Source organism: Talpa europaea, assembly GCF_964194135.1.
Source record: "Talpa europaea genome assembly, chromosome: 14".
In the NCBI taxonomy this organism is placed as follows: Eukaryota; Metazoa; Chordata; class Mammalia; order Eulipotyphla; family Talpidae; genus Talpa; species Talpa europaea.
This window is the reverse complement of record NC_140082.1, coordinates 67,192,607-67,216,317: the sequence shown is the minus strand read 5'-3', so window position 1 is coordinate 67,216,317 and position 23,711 is coordinate 67,192,607. Positions and strand designations below refer to the sequence as shown.

The 23,711-nt window shown below is 36.0% G+C and overlaps 1 protein-coding gene across 2 annotated transcripts in view; it reads right to left on the bottom strand.

Moving 5' to 3' along the window:
• PLD5 (phospholipase D family member 5) overlaps positions 1–23,711 on the bottom strand; it is a gene marked incomplete at its 5' end in the record, with an annotated part of 439,585 nt that overhangs the window by 182,507 nt on the left and 233,367 nt on the right. For both annotated transcript variants that reach the window (XM_084253047.1, XM_084253048.1), the window contains one exon: positions 11,638–11,806. In XM_084253047.1, coding sequence (XP_084109173.1) covers positions 11,638–11,806 — 169 coding nt within the window. The remainder of the gene's footprint in view (positions 1–11,637; positions 11,807–23,711) is intronic.

The window sequence follows — 23,711 nt, the reverse complement described above, 5'->3', positions numbered from 1 at the left end:
GGTTTTAGATAAGCACTTAAAAAACATCAGGAAATAAGGCCTCCCCTGGTGGCACAGAGGTTGAGCGCTGGGCTGCGAAGCTGCCTGTAGGCTCTACAGTGCCGGTTCAATCCCTGACCACCGGCGAGGGTCCCACATGGCACGCAGACCTCTCCTGCCACGCCTGCTGCTCCCCTCAGCAGTGTGTTTCATCAGTCTGCCTGTTCTGCTCCCCGCTCTGGCTTTGGTGAATTCTCTCTCCCTCCCGCGCTTCTGACTGTACCCAGTGCTTGATAAATAAATAAATAAATCTTTAAAAAAATCAGGAAATAAAAATAATCCATATATGAAAATAAATGAAACTAACATTATTTGCAGATGCTATACTGTGTATAGAAATCTCTAAGGATTACTGAAATAAGAACTGAAAGAATAAATAAAAACATCCAATTTACCACAGGTCCAAAGACTGGTCACCCAAAATTTGAAAAGGTATTCCATTGTGGTTTGCATTTTCCTGAAGGTAAGTGATGACGAACACTGTTTCATAGCCTATTGGCCATCTGTAGATCTACTTTGGCAAGTGTTAGAATTTCTGCACATTTTTGATTGGGTTATTCGTTTTATTTTTGTTAAGTTTTATGAGTCATTTTTTGATCATGGATATTTGTCCCTTAATGGGTGGATAATGTGCAAATAATTTTCCCCATTCAGAAGGCTCTCCTTTTGTTTTTGTGACAGTTTCTTCACTGTGCAGAAGACTTTAGTGTGATGCAGCCAATGGTTTATATCCTCTTTGTTTTCCTTACTTCAGATGAATACACAAAGACCTCTATGAAACTTCTGCCATGGAGTGTTTTGAATACATATTTTTCTAAGTAGTTATGGTTTCATGTTTCACATCCAAATTTTATGAATATTTAGTTGATTTTTGGGTATTGTGTAAGATAGTGGTCTACTTTCACAATTTTGCATGTGCTGTTCATTTTCCCCAATATCATTCATTGAAAAGGCTTTCCACTTAAATTCTTCTAACCCATGAACAGGGGTTATCATTATATTTACATATGTCTTCTTCTATTGTTAACTCTTTCAATAGTGTCTTATAATTTTCTTTGTATATGTCCTTTACCAACTTTATTAGGTTTACTCTTAGGTATATAATTATTTTGTATGTAATTATAAATGGGATTGTTTTCCTAATGTTTTTATTCTTATTGCTCACCATCTGCACATAGGAAGGAAACTGATTTTTGCATATGGATTTTATTACCAGCCAATTTGCTGGACTGTTCATTGTTGCAATGAGTGTTTAAGGGGTTTTAAGGGCTCTGTATGTGTATTATCATGTCATCAGCAAATTATGATAGCTTTACTTCTTTCCCAATTTTTATCCTTTTCTTGCCTAATTGCTTTAACTAGGACTTCCAATACTATGCTGAATAGTAATAGTGAAATTGGACATCTTTGTCTTGTGTCAAATCTTACTGGAAAAACTTTTAATTTTTTAGTCATTGAGAATGTTAGCTGTGTGTTTGGCATGTATAACCATTGTTATGTTGATATAAGTTCCATCAATTTATAGCTCCAATTTTTTGAAGATTTTCATCATAAATGGATGTTGAATCTTATCAAATGCTTTACTGTCATACATTGATATTATATGAGTTTATCTTTCCTTTAATTCATGCTATGAATTATGTTAAATTTTGTATGTCAAACCATCCTTGAGTACCTGGAATAAATTCCATTTGGGCAGGGTGTATAATCCTTTTAATGAACCTTTGGATTTTTTGCTAAGACTTTTGAGTGATGATTTTTGAATCTATATCCCTCAGGGAAATTGGTATGCATTATTCTTTTCTTTGATAGCTTTGGATGATTTTTGTATTTAGGGTGATGTTTGCCTCATAAAAAGAGTTTTCAATTTTTTTGAAGACTGTGAAGTATAGGTATTAACTCATCTTTAAATGATTTGTGGAACTCATTTGTGAAACCATGTGGTCCTGCACTTTTGTTTTTGGGAGATTTTTGATTACTGTTTCAATTTCCTTGCTTCTAATTGGTTTGCTTAGGCTTTTTATTTGTTCCTGAAGCATGGATGCTCATATAATTCTAATAATTTGTTCATCTTTTCTATGTTGTTCAACTTACTAGAACACAAATGTTTATGGTAATATCATGATCAGATGAATTTCTGAGATATCTATTGTAACATCTCATTTATTTTGATCCTAATTATTTGAAATTTCTTAGTTCTTTGCCTTGTAAACCTATTTGATGTTTGTCTATTTTATTTGGTTTCTTTTCTTTTTATTTATTTTTACATCATTATTCATTTTTTAAAAGATTGATTGATTGATTGATTTGTTTATTTATTTATTTATTTATACAAGAACCAGGGTACAGGCCAGATCCACAGGAGGGTGAGAGGATTCACCAGAGACAGAGTGGGGAACAGACCAGGCAGACTAACAAAATACACTGCTGAGGGGAGTAGCAGGTGAGACAGGAGAGGTCTGCTGTACCATGTGGGACCCTTGCTGGCCGGCCAGGATCGAACTGGTGCTACAGAGGTTGTGGAAAGCTTCACAGAGCTGTGCTCAACTGCCTGCACCACCAGGGATGGCCCATCATTGTTCATTTTTAAACAATATTTGCATCCCCCCACCTCATGTGTAGTCCCCATAGAATTTCCTTCACCAATGTACATATGCACCATCACCTTAGTCCCCTTTGCTCTTTCCTCACTCCTTTCCTCCCTCCCTTTGACTCCTCATCTCCTGCACCATGTCTCTGATTTATAATTGTCTGTTTTTGTTTTGTTGTGTTTTGTGTTGTTATTATTTTTTTGCACCAATGTCTTATTTGTCTTATTTGGTTCCCCTATATTCCTCCTATAAGTGAAACCATCTGATATTTTTCCTTTTCCTTCCGATTTATTCACTGAACATAATTCCTTCTAGCTCCATCAACATTGCTGTTAATAGCATGATTTTATCTATTGGCATCAAACTAGAAATAAATCATGAAAAGAAAACAAGGAACCCTTCCACATCATGGAGATTGAAAGCCACACTACCCAAAGACCACTGGACTAATGAGGAGATCAAGGGAGAATTTAAAAAAATATTTGGCTTATTTTCAAAGAAGCAGCTTTTGGTTTCATTAATCTTTTAGACTGTCACTTTGATTTCAATTATATTTATTCCTGCTTTATATTTATTCCTGATCTACTTTTTATTATTTCTATCCTTCTACTATGTTTTATTTTTCCTTGTTCTTATTTTTTTAGTTACTTCAGGTGAGAGATAATACTACTTTTTGGATTTCTTATGCTTTGATGTGGGTCCATATTATTACATACTTCCCTCTCATTATTGTTTTGTTCTTTCCCATTTGTTCAGAAAGGTTGTGATATTATTATCACTCAATGGGGGGCATTTTTTAAAAATGTATTATTCCATCTCCTTGTTAACCCAATATTCACTCAGTATTGTGTTGTCAGACTCCACATACTAGAGCCTTTTCTTGCTTTTCTCTTGTGGTCAGAGAAGATACTTGTTATGATCTTTATGAGTGTGTTAATACTTATGTTTGTGACCCAGTATGTGGCAAATCCTGGAGAATGTCCCATGTGTACTTGAGAAGTATGTGTATTCAGCTCTTTGGAGGTACAGTACCCTATAAATGGCTTAGCCCTGCATGGTCTAATTCTTTGTTAAAGGGTATTCTTTATTTTTTTGTATGGTTGACTGTTCATTGGTAAAAGTGGGATGTTGAAGTCCCCAGCCACTAGTTTTATTTCCCAGTATCTGTTTTTGGGTTCAATATTAATTGATTTATATATTTTTACGTTTCTTTATTTGATGAGTATATACTGATTAGTGTCATGTTTTTTCCTGATATATTGCTCTCTCAATCATCAGATAATGGGCATCCTTCTATCTTATTATCTCTCCAGCTGGAAATCTATTTTACCTGATAAAAATATGACTGAGTCCCATTTGATGGTAGGATTATTTTCTAATCTTTCAAATTAATTTTATGGTTCTACTTTTTTTCCTTGTTCAGTTTTTTTTTGTGGATATACTGCTTTTTTGCCGCTGATCAGCACAGCAGTAGACGATGAGGCCGTCTCAGGGTTGAGAGACTGCGCAGGGTGGTCAGGGATTTGGTTAAAGAAATGACAAACAGACACACTTCAAGAGAGAGTGTAAATCTGAGTGTTCTTTATTTTTGTTAGTGGTCAGTATATATATGTTTTTTCTAAAGGCATAGGATTGGTAAACATCAAAGAAATTAGTTTGTTCATAGTTTTAGCTTATCATTGACAGGGCAGTGATTTATGTCCAAAATACATCTGGACCTAGCTGCATTCCTAAGTAGACAGGTTATTAACTCTTTCTATATTCTTGTACTAATTACTACTACTATTACCTACTTATGTTTACTAATAATTAATTGTCATAGGTAAATTTATATTATAATGTAGTTAATATCAAAGGTACTAAAGTTAAGCACATAATAGAAAGATTATTAAACTACAATTCTATTATAACACAGTGTTTAGTAATGTTTCATTTGCATTAGCCTAATTATTAAATTACGTATGCTTTTTAATTAGCAATCAATGACCAGAAAAAGGAAAGATTTTAGAGAGACAGTTGTAGCAGAATAAAGTTTATGGGCCTTGAGAAAGCGAGATAAGGTTTCAGGTGGTCAGCATTTCTTTTAATCATCTTTGTGGCAGCTTCTGGTGGTTGTTATCTCTTGGCAGGCATTCGGCTTTTCTGCATCTTAGGGAGTTTGCTGTTCTCCCCCTGCACGCATGGTTCCTTGCCCACGCCGGACCTCAGGGACCATGGCAACAGCCATTAGCCCTGAGGGTCACTGCAGGAGGAGGTGCAGCACTTTTTTACTTTAATAAAGAGTTCTTTTTCAACATCTTTTGGAGGGGGTATCTAGTGTTTCCAAATTCCTTCAGCTTATAATTGAGGACACCTTTATTTTCCCCTTATATCTAAAGAAGAACCTTGCAGGATAGAGTATTCTTGACTGACATACTTGTCTTTATGTTGGGCACATTCTCCCTTTGCCTATAATGTTTCTTCAGAAGTGTCAGATGTAAGTTTGATCAGGGTTTTTTTTATAGGTTATCTTTTCCTTCACCCTAGCCAACTTCAATATTCTTTTCATTTTGTTTTGAGCTCTCAGTAGTTTTACTACTATATGTCTTGGTATAAGTTTCATTTTGTTTAGATACTGTGGGGTAGGTCTTTTAGATTCAGGTACTTACATATTTAGTTTCTTTGGGGAAATTTCCTTTATTATTTCTTTAAATAGCTTCTCTTTTCCATTTTCTCTGTCTTTCCCTTCTGGGATTCCATTATTCTTATATTACCTTTCTTCATGGAGTTTGATACTTCTGGAAGTCTTTCTCCGTTTTCTCCTTCATATCTCTTTTTGTTCTTCCAACTAGATTATTTGTGCATTATCATCTTCAAGGTCACTTATTCAACTTTCCATTTGGTTTATTCAACCATCGTAGTTTTCTCCAGAATTTTTTTATCACCTCTGTTTATCTTTTATATCCTGCCTCCTCATTATTTTCTTATTTAAGGATTCAACTTTGATCTTCTGTTTATTACTTTTATTTCTCAGGACATTCACCTGTTTTCTGAGTGTTCTCTTATGCCTTTGATCAGATTTTCTGTGTTTTCTTTGAATTTCTTTCTTGTGGCAACTTTGAACTCTCTCTGATTGGAAGATAAGAGCTTCCATGTTTTTGTGATTATGTTTAGAGATTTGATCTCTCTGTGTGGTGTAGTGTTCCTGTGAGGACGCAGGTACCATTTGCTGCTTTTTGTCTCCCCATTATTTCATTTCTAAATGTTATGGGTGTCAACCTCCTACTTTTCCAGTAGATGACAATGTATGCAGGAAAAACTTATCTGTAGCTTGGCTTCCATGAGTGGGAATAGCTCATATCTTCAGGAGTTTTCTATGATGAGTTCACCATCAGGTCATTCCTAGGTCTCACCAGTACTGTCCTGATCTGAGGGGAATTGCTAACTGAGGTTTGTACTCAGGCCCCATTATAGAGCTCACTAAGTCCGTATTAATATCTGCACGGGATCTGCTATGGCAGTTCTACCCTCAGGATATTTCATGGAGCTTAAAGAGCCCATGGTTATGTCTATGGGATTTCTGCCATGTTAGTTTTGCTCTTAGGTCCCTTCATGGAGCTATTGAAATTGCACTGATGTTTGAAAGTATCTGATATGGTGGGTCTTGTACCATTTTTATTATAAATTTCTACTTCTGGGCTTCCCTGGTGGTGCAGGTGGTTGAGCACCACACTGTGAAGCTGTCCCCAGCCTCTGTGGGTTCGATCCTGGCTGGCAGGTGAGAATCCCACATGGTGAAGCATACCTCTCCTGTCATGTCCACTACTCCCTTCAGCAGTGTATTTCACTCAGTCTGCCTGTTCTGTTCCCTGCTCTGTCTCCAGTGAATTCTCCCACCCTACTGAACATCTGGCCTGTACCCAGGTTCTTGTATAAAAATAAATCTTTAAAGAAAAAATTTCTACTTCTTTCACCCTGCTTAAGCCCCTCCTGTTTCCCCTTCTTATTACTTTATATTTTCTTTAAAATTTCCAGTTACCTCTGCAAAATTCAAGGTTGAACTCAGTTTTCTCTGGCTTATTAAGATAGTATATTACTGAATATAATCTGTACTTGCTACATTAGCTTATGCCTGGTTTTGTTTACCAGTAATACAATCCTTTTCACTAATACAACAACTACTTACCAAATATTTACTGAACAACTAAAATACATTAAGCACTATGCAAACAGACCTTGAACATAGTTCATGCATTTCATCACTGCCCTGTAAGCAAAGTTGAAGGGGTTCCCATTCTGTAATGTCAGTTACTATGGGGCAGGAATACTGTTTCATTCCATAATGGATCACATTCAAGCAAAGAGTTGGAACACCTAACTTTTGCTAAGTTTATAGAGAAAGATGTCAGAATTACTTAGTTCAGTACTGTTTAAATGTTTTGAGTTTATGTATAACCTATGATCTTGAGGCAAAGGAGATTCTTTTTTTAAAAGATTTATTTATTTATGCATACAAGAACTGGGGTACAGGCCAGAGGTGTGGGGGGTGAGAAAATTCACCAAAGACAGAGTGGGGAACAGAATAGGCATATGGATTGAAATACACTGCTGAAGGGAGCAGCGGGGGAGACAGGAGAGGTCTACTGCACCATGTGGGTAGCTTCCTGGCCAGGGATCAAAATTGTGCTGCAGTAGTTGCTGATAGCTTTGTAGGCTGTGTTTTAATCCCTTGTGCCACCAGGGAGGCCTGAAAAGGAGATACTTACTCAAGTAACACAGGTAATAATCCTGAGGTTCTGTATTTCTTATAAGTTCCCAGGTAATAAAGATGCTTTTGGTTCCAGGGCAAAATTTTGAATAGTAAAAGTTTAGCTCACACTGGAAGGACTAGACTAAAGGGACAGGTTAAAAGTAAAGAGGGACCATTAGGTTTTTAGGCTATTTGGGAGAATCACATCCATCTTAAAAGTGCTTATTTCACCCATCCAGGGACTGTACTTTGTCTATAAGCTCATCTAAGTGCTACACATCCATCCCCAGGAATGACCAATAGTACCAGGTATTCCCTTCTATAGCCTCAGGTCCTGGAACCCCCTTGAATCCTTCAAATGGACTTCATGGGGAATCCTGGGGGATGTTGCAGATTCCATAGGATCTCCAAGTCAAATCAACCCTGAATATAGGTTGATTATAAGAATCCTGGAAACTGGCCAACACTGAGAACAGGATACGAGAGAAAAATAGTTTAGGGGAAAAATGAAACCACTTAAAAAAGATTACATTATAGTTTGAGGGAAAAATCCATCATTCCACAGACACAGCATATCAGAGGAGTTCACAGGTCACTAAGCTCAAGTGTAAGTGTCAATTTTCCTATTGTGTGTTTAATCACTCATCAGTGATACAGAAGGCATGAAAGGGAGCTGCTTACAGTGAAGTGCTCCCAAAGCACATTGCATTGCTCATCAAGTCAAACTAAAGCTTGCAGTTCCTATTCAATCATGTACTGATCTTGTCTAGGATGAATAAAGAGAACTTATCTTTTGCTCACAATATCATAGTGACTATAGTAGACTGTTTCAAAAGTTGACTGCCAGAAACTGCTCTCATTCTTCCATACATGCTGCTTTACTATTGCTCCCCTGAAAGTGGGCTGACCTTGCCACTTGCTTTGACTAACATTATGTTACAAAAGAAATGTCCTAAGACTTCAAAAATTAAAAGTTAGGAAGTTTTCACTTTCCCCTAGTTGGGATCCAGGTGCCTCATGAGAAATTTGCAGTAGATTATTGAATGAGTGTCTACTTGGGGAGAATGAGAACCCAGCAGTCCTCAGTCCAGCCTCTGCCATTCTCACAGCTAAATACAACTGCATGAATGATCCCAGTCAGTACTACAGAAATTCAACTCACAGAAAAATAGAAAACAATAACAAATAAGTTCTGGAGTTATAGATGACTGAAATATAAATTGCTGTGGCAAAAACTTAACGCATGTGTTATTGCCTTTAAGATTGAGTGGCAATGGAGACTACTACTCAAGGTTGAAGCAACAGTAAAGAAATTGCTTTTGGAGTCTTGAAAAAGTAATGACAGAATGTTTGGCAACACTATTGCCTGCTGTACAGTGAAAAATAGAACATATGATTAATGCATTTATAGATCTGCCTTAGGAGATTGTTCAAGCATACTGTCAAAGTTTTTTTTTTTTTTTTAAAGAGAATTTCTTTCTTTTTTTTTTTTGATTTATTTATTTATTTATACAAGCACTGGGTACAGTCAGAACCATGGGACGGTGAGAGAATTCACCAGAGCCAGAGCAGGGCACAGAACAGGCAGACTGATGAAATACACTGTTGAGGGGGAGCAGCGGGCGCTGCAGAAGAGGTCTGCACGCCATGTGGGACACTCGCCAGCAGCCAGGGATCGAACGGCGCTGCAGAGGCTGTGGGCAGCTTGGCAGCCCAGCACTCAACCACTGGGCCACTAGGGGAGGCTCCATACTGTCAAAGTTTTAGTGGTATATGATAAGGTATTAAAAAAAAAAATGAACTCATAGGAACTATTTAATTGTCATGCACAATTCAGATAAACTGTAAAGACCCTAGGGCAGTCTCAACTCAGCAAAATATTCTAAATTTAATAAATGGCTTCATGGCAAAGATCAAATCAAATTTGTGGCTATATGATTCCTTGGTGATACCTCTGAAATAATAAAGGTTGTGGTGCTTCATAGGCTTCAAACAATGTCAAGGTTAAGGTCTTTGAGTCACAGACCAAAGCAGAAAACACCCGTCTGTAAGTAGACATTGCATCTTGGTAATGAGTGGATTGTAACTGACCACTCCTAAATTCTACAAAAATCTTAAACAAAAAAAGGACAGAAATTGTTTAAAATGAATTTTTAAATTTCAAATTTTTACTGGCTGATCAAAAAGTAAGTCTGAGGTAAACACAGCTATTTCTTATGGAAAAGATAATGCAACACAGAGGGTGAGGTAAAAAACTTTTGAAACAACAGATTAGAGAAGCATTACCCGGGAGCAGAACTAGATCTTAATCTAAACATATTCCCTGTTTCTTAAAATTGCCAAGAACTCATGCTGATATATAATCTCCCCTTCTGAACAGAAATATCTATTCTCCATGCTACCATTTTATATTTGGGAATGTATGTCAAAAGCACATAATTTGCCTTTTTAGTTTACAGGTCCAAATCAAGAGAAAGCATATGAGGAGCCTCATATGGATCCAGACCTGATGTAAATGAAGAAATCCAATACTTTGAACTTTTGCTGTAATAGGATGACAGTGTGGAAGAATGAGGAGTACATCTTGAATATGGAAAAGATATGGGTAGATATGGCGACAGGTGGGCTATGGTACACAATCTCCAAAGATGTCTGACAACAGATTTCTTCATTTCTACATGGATCTTCTTTCTGCCATTTTGAGTTTGTGACTTACTTTCACAAATAAAATACTGTGGAAACAACATTCTGGGACTCCAGAGCCCAAGTCTTAAGACACTGCATAATTTCTGCCTTCCATCTTTCAGATTACGACCATTATGTAAAGAGTTTGGGCTAGTTTACTGAATGATGAAAGGAATAAAGAGAGAAGTCCAAAAACTCCAGATAAAATATGGGTATGAGAGACTCTTTTGGATCCCCCAGCTCTAGGCACCCTGGTCAATAATAAGTAAATCAGAAACAAGTCTTTTCTGCTAGCCTTTCCCATAATAATGAATAAGTGAGGGATTGCTATTTTTTTAAGCACTAAATTTTAGGTCAATGTGTGCAGAAGTAAATAGTTTGAACAAGAGAGATAGAAAAGTACAAAACACAACTTGTACATTTATTCAAATCCTCTTTAGTACATTTGTGGTGTGTTGTTTGTTTTTACATTCTTTTGATCTTTTTTTTAAAGATTTATTTTATTTTATTTTATTTTATTTATTTATTTATACAAGCACTGGGTACAGTCAGAAGCACAGGAGGGTGAGAGAATTCACCATAGCCAGAGCGGGATGCAGAACAGGCAGACCGTCGAAGTACACTGCTGAGGGGAGCAGTGGGTGCAGCAGGAGAGGTCTGTGCACCATGTGGGACCCTCGCCAGGGGCCGGGAATAGAACCAGTGCTGCAGAGGCTGCAGGCAGCTTCGCAACCCAGCGCTCAACAGCTGCGCCACTGGGGAGGCCCAGTCTTTTGATATTATTTTGACTTTAAAGTAATATAATTGAATAACATATTTCAAAACACTAATGGGGTGATGATTTTGTCTTAAGGCCAACACATTCATATAGAAAAACACAAAACTGACCCACATAGGGCATTAAACTATAGACCTATAGACATTGCTTGGATTGACTAGTCCAGAGAGTTTACTGTAAACTATCATAATCACACCAATATAAAGAAAAATATACTAAAGATGACCAGGATCATTTCTCTAGGAAATTTCATTTATAAATCATTTAGATCATTTAGTCATTTTTCTAAAAGTCATTGCTATAATTAGCACATTTTTTCTTATATTCATTCATTCAAATATAGCAGAGTCAAGAATAAACAACTAACTATCTGGGAAGTTTAAATCCAGTAACACATAAGTTGGCTCTGGATCCATATCTTAAAGAAAAATTATGACACCAATTAACTGAATAAATACCTCAACAAGCAGTTATAGAAAAAGAACTGTAAATATGCAGGTTGTACAAGGCTGAATTCTGGGTTGTTCTATCTACAGGGGCCATTATGTGAATGTTGACCCCTGAGGACATCCTCTATAGCAATGCAGCATATTAAACCTATTGTATACAAGGATGAAATATGATTTTGCCCTTGAAAATATGGCATTCTAGTAGGAGCTGAGTGACATGATTAGCAATGGCACATGCACATATATGTAGTGATATACATTTATTATGGTGAAGACAGACCAAAAAAATGAGCTTTTGGAGTATAGAGCAAGAATGCTAAGGTATGTAAAATGCACAGTATCACACACATAGAAGGTACAGCTTACCTGGCATGCTGATGGATGACTGTGGTTGAGATCCCAATGGGAGGACACTATGTCAACAGACTTTTTGGCCATGTTGAGTAAATTCATCCAGCCGTGGAAAAGTGATAAATGAAATGGCGCATTTTCTGAATAGTTAAGGCCTTCAGGAATATTTTCCACCAGGGCAATTCTTAGAAAAAGCATTGAAAAACAAACAAAAGAATCTAGTCAAATTTGAAGCCATAGAACTTTTTATACATACATACATAGACATCTAATAAACCATTTCTTAATGGGTACATTACTCATAATTTATATTTCTTCATCAAAGACCTCTTATACTTCTGTGTTTTTGCTGTGTTTTTGAGAGTTTATGCATTTTTCTTCCATCATTAACACTTATTTTAGAAAATCATGGTATATGTCCCTAGTGTCCAGTTACAAACTAGTTTTGACAAAAAGTTAAGAACTTCTTATACAAACATTTTCTTCTAGTAATACACTCCTTTTTCCACTAAAATAATTATATAAGATATTACTTCATGACATACATTTTTGCATGCCTCCAGTTTCCAGTACAGTGTGAGTAAATATTAGAACTTAGTAAGTACTATTATTATAGGTTAGCACCTCTGTTGATGGTTCCCAGCTGAAAGCATAGAGTGATACAGAGGAGGAAGTCATAAAAACCTGCCTGTTTTAGAAAACATATTTTTAAAGATTTAGTGTTTGATAGATAGGAGGAGTAGGTGAAGGAGAAACAGATATGAGTAATCAGTGACTCAGATTTTCTTATAGGGCCACCATATCATCTCTGAACTGGGCTACTATAAACACAATTGTATCCCCACCTAGATACAATTCTTAATGCTCTCTAAATCACTTTCTATATTACATTTTGGTTAATCCTTTAAAAATATAAATCTAAACACTCTGTTCAGTGGCAGTGTCCTCAGGATGTTGTCCTCTCCTACCCTCCCGATAAGGTTAACAAATGTTTACCAGTCTGACCTGGACTCTCCAAACTTTCACTGCACTTATATGCCCCCTTGAATTTTACACTAAAGCTACTCTATATTTTGGCATTTCAAGAGCATTTCCCCAGTGCCAATTTCTACGCTGCTTATTGAGCTACTCTTAATTAAACTTTCAAAGTCCTAATATAAACATGACTTTTTTTTTTGAGAGGCTTCCTTAAGCACCTAAACCTGGTTACATCTCCCTTATTATACTTTTCCACAGTGATTTGTTACTCCCTTTTCATCTGGCTTATAACTCTAGAAATGATTTATTCAAGGCTGATTTTCCTTGATAGATTGATGTAGGGTGTATTTATACTGCTGCATTGGTTTACTATTGCAGCCCCACTGCCTAGATACTGCTCATGGCGAAGAATATCTGCTAAACTTCAATAAAGTCATAAAAACAAAGGAAAATGGAGGCAAATGGAATCCATTAAAACTGACAAGGAACAAAGACTGTGGATTGGGAGAAATTATCAAAGGAAACCAAGATAAAACCAGCACAAAATCTAATTTGGGAGGGATGTCTTTTATGTTTGGTAGTGTGCAAAACAGATGAGAAGATTCAGAAAGGACCCTTATAGAAAGAGGAGGACAAGAGAGATTAGGAAAAAGCAGGGTTTGGGAAGCCAAGCTAAGAGAGGATCAACAAATTGGAGAGGAGAATTTTAAATCTACTAGAAAACTTTTGAAGCAACAGACAGAGGTTAATGTTGGATATTTTAATTCTATCCATATTTACATCTCAATGATCTATGTTAACAGAAACTAGACATAGTCTAAAGAAAGGAGGCCAGATAATTAGCAGTTTCAGCCTACTCTAAAATTAATGAATATATTTAAAATCAAACAAAAAAGAATCCCTCCAATAAACAAAGCTAAAATACAATGGTTGCTAACAAATAGAAAAACTGGCTAGTTAAATTTTATTTCAGTGTAAAAGATATGCTAAGAAGACTGAGAAAGACCAGATAAATTGAATGTATGGCATGAAGGATTTGGAGAATAATTATGTAATACTAGATGACTTTGTAGCATCCTTTCATAAATATCATATCCTCTGGCTTCGGATAGGTATACAATAACGTAGGAAGTGAATTGTTTTGGAAATCTTTAGAACAGGTACCCTTAAGCTTTGATCTATGGCCATTTTGACAAAGTTGATTCTTCCAGCCCATTATTAGCAGGGTGTATCTTGCCTTTTTTTTTTTTTTTTGTCTTTTTCTATTTCTTTTAACAATGGTTTATATAGTTTTCCTTGTAAATTTCCTTCACCTCCTTTGTTAGAACTGAGATTATCAGAGGGGAGGTGGGGAAAGGACAAAAACAAGGTGGGGATGGAACAGGATGTACTCTGGTGGTGGACTATTGGTGTGTGGTGGGTCTGGTGTGGTGACAGCACCTGAGAGGAGAGATTCTATGCTTCTTTTAGACAAATAATGATCTAAGCCAAGGTTACTTCAATAAAAAAATAATTGATTTAATAAGTAAATTCAATAAAATGGTAGGGTACAAAATCAATCTGCAAAAATCTGTTGTGTTTCTATATGCAAATAACACATTTGAAGAGATGGAAAGATATTCCCAGCTCATGGATTGAAAGAATCAACATGTCAAAATGGCCATCTTACCTAAAGCAGTATACATATTCAAGGCAATCCATATCAAGTCTCTAATGTCATTCTTCAAAGGAATCGAAAAAACAATACTGCATTTCATATGGAACCACAAAAGACCCTGAATAGCTAAAGGAATCTTACTAAAATAGAGGACAAATGTTGGTATCATCCTCCCAGACTTTAAACTATATTATAAAGCTATAGTAATGAAGAAAGTATGGTAGTGAAACAAAAGGATACCCACAGACCAACTGCCATGCATTAATGGACAGTTAATCTATGTTGATGGAATAAAAAATTTACATGGGGGAAAGAAGTGTCACTAAAACTAACGTTAGGAAAACTGAACAGCCACATGCAAAAGAATGAAGATAGATCACCATCTTACACTTCACACAATAATCAAATCAAAATGGATTAAAAACATGGATATACTCTGAAACTGTAAAATACATTGAAGAAAAAACATTCTACAACATCAGCTTCAGAAATTCCTTTGGGGATTCATCTCCAATGGCAGTGGCAGCAAAAGCAAACATAAAGGGGATTACATCAAACTAAAAAGTTTCTGCACAGGGAAAGAAACTATTAGTAAAACAGAAAAACACAGTACTAAATTGGAGAAAATATTCACAGATAACACATCTGACAATGTGCTGATATCCAAAATACATAAAAACTAATGCAATCCAACAAAAGAATTAACCTAATTAAAAAAATAGCCATAAGAGGGTAAACAGACACTACTCCAAAGAAGACATACACATAAAAGTCTGCTTATCATTACTTATCATTAAGGAAATGCAAATTAAAATCACAACTAGATACAATCTCATATCTGTGAGAATGAACTGCATCATAAAGTCTAGAAACAACAAATATGTGTGAGAATGTGCAGAAAAAGAAACCCTTATACATTGTTGGGAGGAATGTAAACTAGTATAGCCACTATGGAAAACAGCAAGTAGGTGTTTCTCAAACTATTAAAATAGATATACCCAATGACCCAGCACTGCATCTTCCCAAAGAATGGAAAACATTAATTAAAGGAATGTGTACCTTTATGTTCATTGTAGCCCTATTTACAATAGTTAAGTTATAGAAACAACCCAAAATGCCACTCAGCTATAAAAAAAAAAAAATGTATCATTGTCATTTGTAACATGAATAGAACTGGAGAGGATAAGCAAAATAAGTCATAAGGAAAAAGACAAATACCAGATGGTCACACTGATGTGTGGAATATAGAGAAATATAACAAATGGTCAGTTAAACCAAACCAATAATAATAAACACTTAACATCTGACTTCAAAACTGAAGTAACTAGAAGGGTAGGGAAAGGAAGTCCCCTGTAGAACATGGTGGAGAAAGTGAAAATATGCATATGTAGAGGTTTAACTTATAACAAATCAAAGCAGATACAATGACATAAACCTCCCTGTTTTTAAAAATAGTGTTCCAAAAGGGAGTCCTTAGTTCCCAAAGAATCTGTATCATAGAATGCCAAAGGGGTCTGTGATACAGAAAGGGCAAAGTAGTTATGTAGTACTTAACACACATTCTTATAAGATTTCTCTGCATTTTTGAAGATTTAGAAGTGTGTAAGATAATCAAGAGAGATTTTCAACAAAAGAGAATTGGGTCAAAGCCAGACACAGGCAGTATTTAATCACTTCTGGTTGACAAAGAAAGAAGAGCAGATGAAGAATACAGAAAAGAAAGTATTGAAGAAATTAGAAGAGAAGAGTGAAAGCCAAGAAAAAGAAAATTTGTAGTTATTATCCAACTTTTTATTAAATATCAAAGCAAATTATGGATTTATGTGAAAATTAAAAATGGAGGAAACCAAGATCTGGGAACCACATTTATGCTTGGACAGTGAACTCAGAGCAATGGCCCACAACACTGACCCTGTTCACCTCACCTTCCTCTTTCTCATTTACATGAATATTTTAATTGTTCCTTGTGTGGAACAATTGCTGCCAGGAAAAAAACAAAACAAAACAAAAAAAACAACAACTCTAAAATCAGCTTTGAAATGACTTCTAGCTGTAACCTATCATTTTATTTCTTTTATCAACCAACAGCTGGCTACTCTCCAGAGGCCTGATCTAATTAGTATGCTTGCAGAACTCTTTTATATTCTCTAACAGCCTTGCTGCACTCTTACTTCTCAAGCAAGGAAACACGTAGGCAGACCTTATTAAAATTCACCTTTGTGCAAATCCCTGGAATGCCTGCTTACCATCTCTAAAAGATCTATGCTCAAAGGCTGCAGCTCTATTTCTAACACCTGGTAACAAAGGGGAAAGCTGACTATACAAAGACATAATATTTTTATAAGCCTCTCATGGTATTTTGAGAGAAACTATAAATGATGTGAACTCTGTCCAAGAGACTTAGGTAGAACTAATATGAGGAAAAAAATCAAATAGAATTCTAGTTGCTTGCATTAATAGTATGTATTTATTCTCCAAACTTAATGTGGTCATCAAACTTTCTTTTTCAATCCAGAAACAATGTTCACCTTTTCAAAGAAATATCTAATTTTCTTCTAATAAACTACTAAAAGATGTAGTTTCTGTGTTTGCTAACTTTATTATTATTTTTTAAAGATTTATTTATTTATACAAGCACTGGGTACAGTCAGAAGCGCAGGAGAATGAGAGAATTCACCAGAGCCAGAGCGGGGAACAGAACAGACAGACCGACGAAATACACTGCTGAGGGGAGCAGCGGGTGCTGCAGGAGGGGTCTGTGCGCCATGCGGGACCCTCGCTGAAGGCCAGGGATCTAACCAGCACTACAAAGGCTGTGGGCAGCTTCGGAGCCCTGCGCTCAACCGCTGCACCATCAGGGGAGGACCAGTGTTTGCTAACTTTAAAACATGGTGTGTGAGGGGAAGAGGGATGTGTGTATTGGTAAAGATAAGAATTTTTATAAAATAATACATTTCATATTTGATTTTGATATTAGTGTAGAAAATTGTTTCAGAGAAAAGGATTTGGAGTATGACAAGACCCAAACTGTTAGTAACCCTAGTAACCTAGTAACCTAGCCTTCGACAAATGACTGACCACTTTAAGTCTGTTCCCACTTCTGGAAAGAGTTATGAAGATTAGAAGAGATAATCTATGTGAAGTGTTTTGTTCAATGTGTGCACTAATTAAAACACCATTTTTAGAAGAAACCTCATCTTAGTCCATAATTTAAAAAAAAAAAACTTGATTTCTAAAGTAATATAGCACAGTTAGTACAAAGACACTACATATATTGGCTAAGAGGAGTCTTTTTTTCATAAAAAATCCATTTTTATTTTATCTGAAAAATCTGCAATTACTGTTTGATCAATATTTTGTTAGAAAAAATGGGATAATATAATGCATAATCTTTTATGGCATTTTGGCACTTAATTATTTTATGGACATTTTTGTGGCTCTCATAATAATATAGCCACAATATTTACTATTTTCATATTATTCCTTGTTTTTGTGGAAAAAAATGTTGAAGTAGCATTGCATTATAACATTACATAGATTTCAGGTGTGCATTATAACTGAATGTCTATTAAAATGAATCTTAAAAACTGTAATCTACATGATATTTTCAGAGTGAATGTGATCTTCCTTTTATAGTCTAGTGCAAAGGATCAGTTATTAAGATTTGATGATCTCTGTAGCTGCTTGGCAGTCAGTTCATTGACTTTCATTCCTTAGATCTTGGCTATCTGCTGACATTAATCAATGAAGCTGAACAGATGGCCTCAGCTCATCAATACAATTAGATTTACATTCAATGTAAATTTATGTAGATTTTATACCCTTGATTGTAATTAAAGTGCAGGATTGACAGGAAAAAAGTTTACCTTCTTAAATAAACACAGGGGGCTGACAATGGAGTAGATGACCTTTTACCCATGTCGTAGATTCACTGGCTACTTCTGGACAAGGAAACAATTGATACTGGCATGGCTTTGCTTTAATTCAGATGAAATATATGTTTCATTATGTTCTAAGAATTTGGATCTGGATGAATTTACTTGTGAAAGATAGCAGACAGGATACTAGCAAGGCCTGACTGGTTAATAATACATACTAATTCTTACTCTGGCATAAGGACAGATACTGATGACCATTAAAAAAAAACAGGGGAGTGGGGGGACCACTAAAAAAAAGGGGGGGGATTTGCTTTCATAAATAGCCTGGGGGCATCCCTGGTGGTGCAAAGGTAAAATGTAGCACTATGATGCTATCAGCTGACACTGCAGCACGAGTTCGATCCCTGGCAGGGAGTGACCCACATGGCACAGCAGACCTCTCCTGTCTCACCTGCTTCTCCCCTCAGCAGTGTATTTTAGTAGATCCACCTGTTCTGTTTCCCACTTCGTGTTTGGTGTATCCTCTCACCCTCTGCACCTCTGGCCTATACCCCAGTTCTTATATGCATAAATAAATACATCTTTAAAAAAATATGTTGCAACTTTATCTTGAAAAATTTCAAATCCATAGAAAGTTGCAAGAAGAATACAGTGAATAAATATATTCATTGCAAGAGTTTTGTATATGCATGTATATGCATATACACACAATTTTTAGTACACTACTTGAAAGTAAGTTATAAATATCATGAGAGTTTATCTCTGAATCTTAAGCAGGCATTTCTAAGAAGGAGGCCAGGTTTCCGAAGAACTGAATTACACATTCTCACACAGGAAATTAACGTTAATGCATATCATCTAAATTTCAAATTCCCCCTGTTGTTCCAGTAATGCCCTTTATCCTAGATTTTTCTTCTTGGGATTCAATATGCAATTGATATTTACCTACTGAATTTAGTTTTCAAGTCTCTTTAGTCTCCTTTAGTTTTGGAGACTTCCTTAGCCTTTTTTTGTTTTGTTTTGTTTTGTTTTGCTTGTTCTCTATGAAGTTGACATTTGAGAGAAGTCCAGACTGTTGTTTTGCCAAATATCCCTGGACTTGATTTGCTTGTTGACTTCTGATTAGACTTAGACTATATTTTTGGCAGGAACACTACAGAGGCAACGTGTCCTTCAAAGTGCATCCCATGAAGTGCACATGATTCTGATGATACTGGTGATGTTAAATTTGGTCTCTTAAGAAGATATCTGCCAGATTTCTCCATTAAATAGTCCTTTTATTCCCCTCTATAATAAATGAATAACTAATACAGAGGCACCTTTAGATGGCATAAATGATATTCTATTCACCAATATTCCACTCACAGATTTGGTATTCATCCATTTCTGATTATTGATTGATTTTTTTTTACTATACTTGTAAATAATTTTGTAATTTTTTTCTATATTTATTAGTTTATTATTCTTTTGTTAGGAAATCCTTTTCTAGTACTTAACCCTTTTAAAGATTTTTAATAATTTTGTTATTAGGTATTCATAAATTCACATTTTAATTCAAAGTGTCATCTATTGCTGTCTTTATTCATAGTGATACCCATTTTCTGCATCCATTGCCAGTGGGGGGTCCTCTGTAAGCTGTCTCCTGTATTTTTGTAATATGCTGCTTTCAGTTTTCAAATATTTTCTTATTTTTGTCAATGGATGTTTTATTTGCGTTAACTCTTTAATAATCTTTTCACTAAGGTAACACTGATTTACAACAGTGTATATGATTCAGAAATGTAGGATACCACCTTTTCAGGTATGTTACCATACCACACCCACCAACAAGGCACAGGTAGTACTCTATCACCATCATTTATCACATTCCTTTGAGCCTTCTCCCTTTTTACACCCCCTCTCCTCCTCCCCTAAAGCCTTAGTTTACCCTCAGATTTCTAGGGTTTGTTTTTAGTTTAGAAACTTTGTTTTGTTTCTCTATATTCTACTTTTTCCATTTGTCTTTCTACTTGTGCCTTATTTTGTTTAGCATTATTCCTCAGTTTCCACAAATGTGGTCGCAAATGGAAAGAGGTCATATTTTTTTTATAGCTGAGTAGTATTCCATTAACTTAAAATGATGCACTGTGTGTGTATATATATATATACATATTACGTGTTAATCCCTATACGTGTGTGCGTGTGTGTGTGTGTGTGTGTGTGTATAAAACATCTTTTTAATTTACTCAGCTTTTATTGGGCACCTAAGGTATTTCTAAAACTTGCTATTATAAATAGAGCTGCAATAAACATATGAGTACAGTGTATATATTCATTTGAATTAGTGTTTTTGCATTATTCATATAGATACCCAAGAGTAGAATTTCTGAATAATATGGTAGATATATTTTTAATATTTTGAGAAAAGACCACACTGTTTTTCATGGAGACTGGACAAGTCTACATTCCCACCAACAAGGTATGATTTTCTCCACATCCTCACCAACATCAAGCTAGTTGTTTCTGGCTTATTTGATAAGGGCCCTTTTCACAGATATGAAATGCTATCCCACTGTGGTTTTGATTTGCATTTCCCTGGTGATAAGCAGTTGTTGATGTGCCTGTATGCCAACTGCATATCTTCTTTCAAGAAATGTCCCTTTAGGCCTTCTGCCCATTTTTTAATTGGGTTCTTTATTTTGCATTAAGTTTTAATTTAACTTTCAAAGAAAACAACTGCAGAGAACATGATGAAGATTTGAGTAGACAATATCAGATCACTATTTCTATAAATCTGTTAAGTTCAGACCTAAGTGTCATTTATTGCAACCTTATAAATGTATTAAGTGAAGAAAGACTACGGTTTACGTATTGAGCGAGACAGATTGGCAATAAAGGATGTATGATAATTGTAACTACTGACTTTGTTTGTATATAATAGTTTAAAATACTTTCACAGGTAATGTTACACATCATCAAGAACAAGCAACTTCATTGGGCAAGAATGATCTCAGTTTTAAAGATGAAGGGACAAGGCTGCCAGTGGCCAGGCATCAGCTGCTAGCATGTCACAGAGATGGGACTTAAACTCATGTTTGTCTGAGTTCATATACATTTCACAACATTAGATTAGGCCTGGGCCTTTAAGAGGTTTTCCACAATCACACATTGAGCCTGGGGAAGGAAACATAAAGTAATATTGGAGAACAGAGGCCGCTGCCCTTTAGAGGAAGGTCAGCTTAGACTGAAGACCTAATCTCATCTAGGGGAAAATGTGGAGGCTTTCGCATTTGAAGTTTGCAGTTGCAGCCTCCTCCTCAGTCCACATTCCACCAGGCAGTCCACGACAGCAAGGAAACCTAGAGTAGCAGGAAGGCACAGTTTTTCTTGCCTCAGTATTTCAAGATACTTGACCAGAAGAGGATGGACCAATGAGGGGAGAAAGAAGCCCAAAGCGGATGAAGAACAAAAGAAGAAAGAAAAATGGAACTCAATGAACCTGCTTTTTGATCTTTTGCCATTTTGATAAGAGGTGAAAAAAGAAGCAGTTTGTAAATGAAAAGTACCTGACATTGTCCTCAGAGAGCCCACACACTTAATAAGAAGAAAATGATTGAAAACAGAATGGTTAAAATGCTCAAGGCCTAAAGGCAGAACAGATGTGCATTTATGGCAGTTGTTATCTTTTGACATTGGCAAACTAGTAATTATACTATTACCACTAGCAATACTGCTATACCACTACTATCACAATCGGACATTTATTTTGTTGTTGTTGTTGTTTTGTGTCAGGCACTCTAGTAAGTTTTACTGACTATATTGTTTATAATAATTCTTAGGAGTAGGTACTGTTATTATTTCCATTTTTTTTTTGTATGAGGAAACTGAAATATATTGAGTTTTATTAATTTGCCCAAGGAATAGTGGTGATGGGGCCCAGATTTAATTAAGCCTGGGTAGTTTGATGATGACTGGATTTTCTTAATCACTATGCTCCATTACCTCTTTCAATTTTCAAAACCAAATAGCCAGGCAGATGTACAAAACACAATTTTCTTCCCACATCTTAAAAATATTTCCAATGAATCAAGTCCATAAACACCCTGAGGCATGATGGTCATGACAGTAAACACTAGATATACTAGCACAGTTCATTTCTATAATAAATTATTCTCTCATCATCAGTTTATTATAAAAAAATCACAATCATAACTTAACCATATTCTTTGGATCACAATTCAGGACATAATCTGTCTTATGATTCTGGGTCATTTATTCATCTCCCATTAAAATGATATTTATGGAGAGCCAAATTTGTGATGAGCTCTGTTCCAAGTGCTGAAAAGCACATTAGATCAAGCACTGCTTTTTGTAGGCTTACATTCTCTAAGGGGAGACACAGACAATAAATGAACAGACAGATGTGTGGATGAGGCAAGTACACAGAATGACATTATGTAGATTGAGAGGAGAGCTGCTTCTTTAAACTGTGAGCCAGAGATAATCTTTCTGAGTTTGTGACATTGAGTAGAGAGGCAAAAAATTGGGGGGCAAGGCAGAAAGGCCCAACAGTAGAGAAAAATCAAGGCAGCAATTAGGCCAGACTTTCAGAAGGATAAGGAGGCCAGTGTGGTGAAATCTAGGGAGTGAAGTAGAGAAGGAGAAAAAGTCAAAAGGATTTACCAAGAGCTAGATTATGAAGGAGATGAAAATATCTTTTTCCTCTTTCCTGTAAGTTCTCCAAGGGGATCTCTATAACTTGAAAGACACATTAGTGCCTTATCAGTGGTATTGTGTGCAAATATTTTCTCCCATTCAGAAGGCTATCTCTTAAATTTTGGTTCCCATTTTTTTTAAAGGTTTATTTATTCATGCATACAAGAATGGGATACAGACCAGATGTGCAGGAGGGTAAAAGGATTCACCAGAGACAGAGCAGGGAACAGAACAGGCAGACTGATTGAAATACACTGCTGAGGGGAGCAGCGGGCAAGACAGGAGAGGTCTGCTGCACCATGTGGGATTCTCGCCAGCAGGCCAGGATCCAACTGGCGCTGCAGAGGCTGTGGACAGCTTCACAGTGCTGCGCTCAACTACCTGCACCACTAGGGGAGGCCTGGTTACCATCTTTTTTACTGTGCAGAAGATTTTTAGTTTGGTATAATCCCAGCTGTTTATCTTCTCTTTCATTTTTCTTGCTTCTGAAGATGAGTCCTCAAAGATGTTTCTGAGATTTATGTAATGGAGTGTTTTGCTTGCTTTCCTCTATATATTTTATGGTTTCCAGTGTTACATGTAAGTCTTTTATCCATTTTGAGTTGACTTTTGTGTTTGGTGTGAGGTAGTAGTATAGTTTCATTCTTTTGCAAGCAGCAGTCCAGTTTTCCCAGCACCATTTATTGCAGAGACTTTCCATGTTTCAGTGCTATATTCTTTGCTCCTTCATCATAGATTAGTTGATCATATATGTGTGGTTTTATTTCTGGACTTTCAATTTGATTCCATGGATCTATGTGTCTGTTTTTGTTCTGCTACCAAGCTGTTTTCATTATTATAGATCTATAGTATAGTTTGATGTCTGGAAGTGTAATATCTCC